Genomic DNA, 3355 nt, shown 5'->3' with positions numbered 1-3355 from the left:
TGTCTGTAACTTTCTCACTCATCATTATTCACTATTCATTCAGGACTATCAGTAATCATGGTAGCATCCACATTCATATAGAAGTGTTTAGAAACATATTATATTCTTATTTACAATAAAAGTGACACAATACATTATTTATCATTAATTTCTATTGGGCACAAAATAATCGGAAACACAACCAAAACAAACATCAAATGCATCCAACAAATGTGTAGACTCACAAGCTTGATGCAATCATTACATGCTATGAATATGGGACCAAATACTTCACTTTTTACTACTTTAATACAGCAATCCTACAACCCTGGAGTTGCCAGCACTGTCTATGCTCCAACTAACTTGAGGTATCTGAAAATGTCTTTAGATTTGACAGCTCCAACTAACTTGAGGTATCTGAAAATGTCTTTAGATTTGACAGCTGGTACACCTCTGGTCAAACATGCATCAGAAAGGCCTACACCTGGTTTCATCTGCTGCTAAATTATCATCAGTCTCATAATGTCCATTAGCAGAGTCCAGTACTTCGGTTGGGACCTGGCAACATGATAGACTATTTGAGACTGACCTCTTGTGGTTTACTTTAGGGACTGCATCCAGTCTTTTAACCTGAGTTAACCTCTTCTGTGATGAACACCCTACTGACTCTAGAGACTCTCAGTATCCAACTCCCAACCCCTGGTGAAATGCCATCTTTCCCCAACCCAGCTGACAAAGGAGAACTGTGTTTCAAGAGAGAAGATTATGTTCTGTTTTGGCAGTACTTGTTATATACACAAGAGTTAACTCCCTTCTATAAGTAAGATACTAACTACATAGTAAAATCAGTTTGGAAGCATCAGTGGTAGGTATTAGTGTAGATCCAAGCCCTAATTGGTCTGCCCACACAAGCCCACCATGTGATGCAGGCATTTCATTTACCTTCTCTCTCTCTCTCAGCTGCCTGTGGCAGATTTAATAAAAACAACCATGGAAACAGAGGTATAAATATCTACTGTGAGAAATTGAACCTTCAAATTGAATGGAAATGCATGAATATGTAGATGTCGCATGCCAATGTGAAATTAACAAATGAAGGAGTAGAGGATTTGAAGATGAATCTGACACTGGAAGATGTCAGGACTTAAATAGAACACAACACTCAATACAACATGGTTTCAGTGTACATTTATTCATGCCAAATGTATGTAAAATCAATAGCAGAGAGAAGAAACATTTTATTAGAATTATATTATATTATAATCTTTTTTCAAATATTTATTTCCATTAAAACATGCCATAACACAACTACTCCTGCAGGATTAACAAGGACAATATTAGAAAAGAAAGACAAAACTTTTAAATACTTAGTTTTAAATAAAGTGCAGGTTTACTGTCAAAACAACACTCAAAGACTTAAAATAGAATAACAGCTTGATGTAAACATAACTCGGATACTTTCAAGATTCAAATGAATACATGTACAATATAAGTACAGCTAACCCCTTCCAACAGCCAGGAGACATACAGAGTAACTTTCACTAAGCTCGATGGAACCACATTAGCAATACAACAAGTACACTACAGTTACACTACATGTAGACATCCTTTGTACTTACATTAACATCCTTGTTTTCACTACATGTGTGTAAATGACTGTGTGCCATGTAGCAGCCTACTGTGTGTGTGTGTCCTCATATCCCCTGAGGGACGTCAGTCTCTTCCTCTCTCTCTCTCCACTAGCAGCCCAGTCCACTCATTGACCCGATCCTGTCCAGTTTGAGTCCGAAGCATCCTCGGTTCCACCCCCTCCTCGACCGGTCCATCACAGCTCTTTTCTGATTGGCCAGGGTCCCCTTCAGGAGGTGGAGCCAGGTGCTGTCGCCCTGTGCTGGTATGTCAGCCCATTTGGGGTACTCAGAGACTTTAACCCCGGAAGTGAAAGCCGAGGAGGGCTCCTCTGGTTGGCTGCTCACCAGGTTCTCCAGGTCATCCAGGGTCAGGTCGTTGTAGCGTTCCAGAAACTGCTCAACAAACTAGGCAGGAACAACAAATATGCTGTTATTATTACTACGCAGAAAAATCCAATGAGAGCTCCGTAAAAAAGTTATTGATGATCCATCTCTGCACTCAATCCAAATATACCCTCTACTCCACTCTTCCCTACCCTCCGCTCTGTCCCACTCTCCCCAGCTCCCCCTCCATAACTTCACACTCCCCCCCTCCTTCTCCATCTCCAGATCCCCTCTTCTTCCCATTCTACTCCCACTCCCCCTCTCCCTTCACCCTCCGTACCTGGATGGCATCAGGTGAGGGGTGCAGGGTGCGCCCCTCTGTGTGCTCCAGGGGTGCTATCAGGAGCAGAGCAGCACAGAGCAGTGCTGGGTACAGCATGGCAGCAGTGAGTAGAGGGAGGGTGGGAGCACTAATGCACACAACTACACAGATACTGCAATGACAACAGGATTATGTAAAAACAGAGAGAAATTAATATTAATACGCCACTATAGATAATACAGTGACTATTGATACAACTATAATACATCTCTAAAACTATACAGAAAAAGTATTATGACTACACATCACAGAGCAATGACCACTACCACGATGCTACTGACCATACAGAGAAATTAGTGTTGATGCTTTATGATTACTTTTAATACCCCGATGTTAATAATAAAATACATGAGAAAAACTTCATTTTCCCCAAGGGAGAAATTGCCTTGTATACACAATATACTGCTGTATGAAAATCTGAGACGAGGTAGAAATTGTGAAATGATGTCTGTGAGATGATTAGTCATTTTCATTTAATATCTTATAAAACATCATATCTACAAATGAGCCCCTGATTCCTCTATAACACATCAGTACATTATACTTTCTGCTTCTTCATGATCAACTAGACATGGCTGCGTCTAAGTATTTACTCAGGAATAATAATTATTACATGATAATAACATACTAAATACACATTTTTCTTCATTGTATATGATGAAACAAGCAGCAATACCTACTTTTTGGAACAAATCCTCTGTGTCTAATCAACCTGAAAGCACAGGTGCATAACCGCTCACCTTTTGGCTAAACAAACAAATAAACAATGCATGAAATAACTCACACCTTCTTGTCTTCTTCTCTTGTCTCCGATGCTGTGGGTCACTGTGTGCTCTCACAGGCTGCGCTCCATCTCTCTCACGCAGTCTCTCCCTCTCCTCTATCAGCTACCTCTCACTGTTTGGCACCTGCTGAAAGCATCACTATCTCACGCTTTGACCCTCCTTTTCTCCTCTTCCCTCTCTCTCAGTGATGGTATTGAAGGGATGAGGTTGTCTCTTGCGTTTGTGTTCGCTTGGCAGCAGTTTAATGTTAGTGT

General features: G+C 40.7%; 1 protein-coding gene across 1 annotated transcript; it reads right to left on the bottom strand.

Annotated features, from left to right (window-relative positions):
- Positions 1-1153: 1153 nt before the first annotated feature.
- On the bottom strand, positions 1154-3355 carry LOC311139511 (C-type natriuretic peptide 1-like). The gene is made up of 3 exons (XM_084174395.1): positions 3103-3355; positions 2275-2428; positions 1154-2015 (listed from the first exon to the last, which is right to left on the bottom strand). The coding sequence occupies exons 2-3, from the start codon at positions 2371-2373 to the stop codon at positions 1719-1721; spliced, it is 396 nt and encodes a 131-aa protein (XP_084030521.1). The 5' UTR covers positions 2374-2428; positions 3103-3355; the 3' UTR covers positions 1154-1718.

The sequence above is a fragment of the Coregonus lavaretus genome, assembly GCF_964263955.1.
Source record: "Coregonus lavaretus genome assembly, chromosome: 13".
Taxonomy (NCBI): domain Eukaryota; kingdom Metazoa; phylum Chordata; class Actinopteri; order Salmoniformes; family Salmonidae; genus Coregonus; species Coregonus lavaretus.
This window is presented reverse-complemented; position numbering and strand designations above follow the sequence as displayed.

Excerpts from the sequence above, each read along its gene's own strand:
- LOC311139511 (XM_084174395.1), bottom strand. The coding sequence starts at position 2,373 with ATGCTGTACCCAGCACTGCTCTGTGCTGCTCTGCTCCTGATAGCACCC. Across the intron at positions 2,016-2,274 it reads CCTCACCTGATGCCATCCAG|TTTGTTGAGCAGTTTCTGGA; the intron begins GTACGGAGGGTG and ends GTTCCTGCCTAG.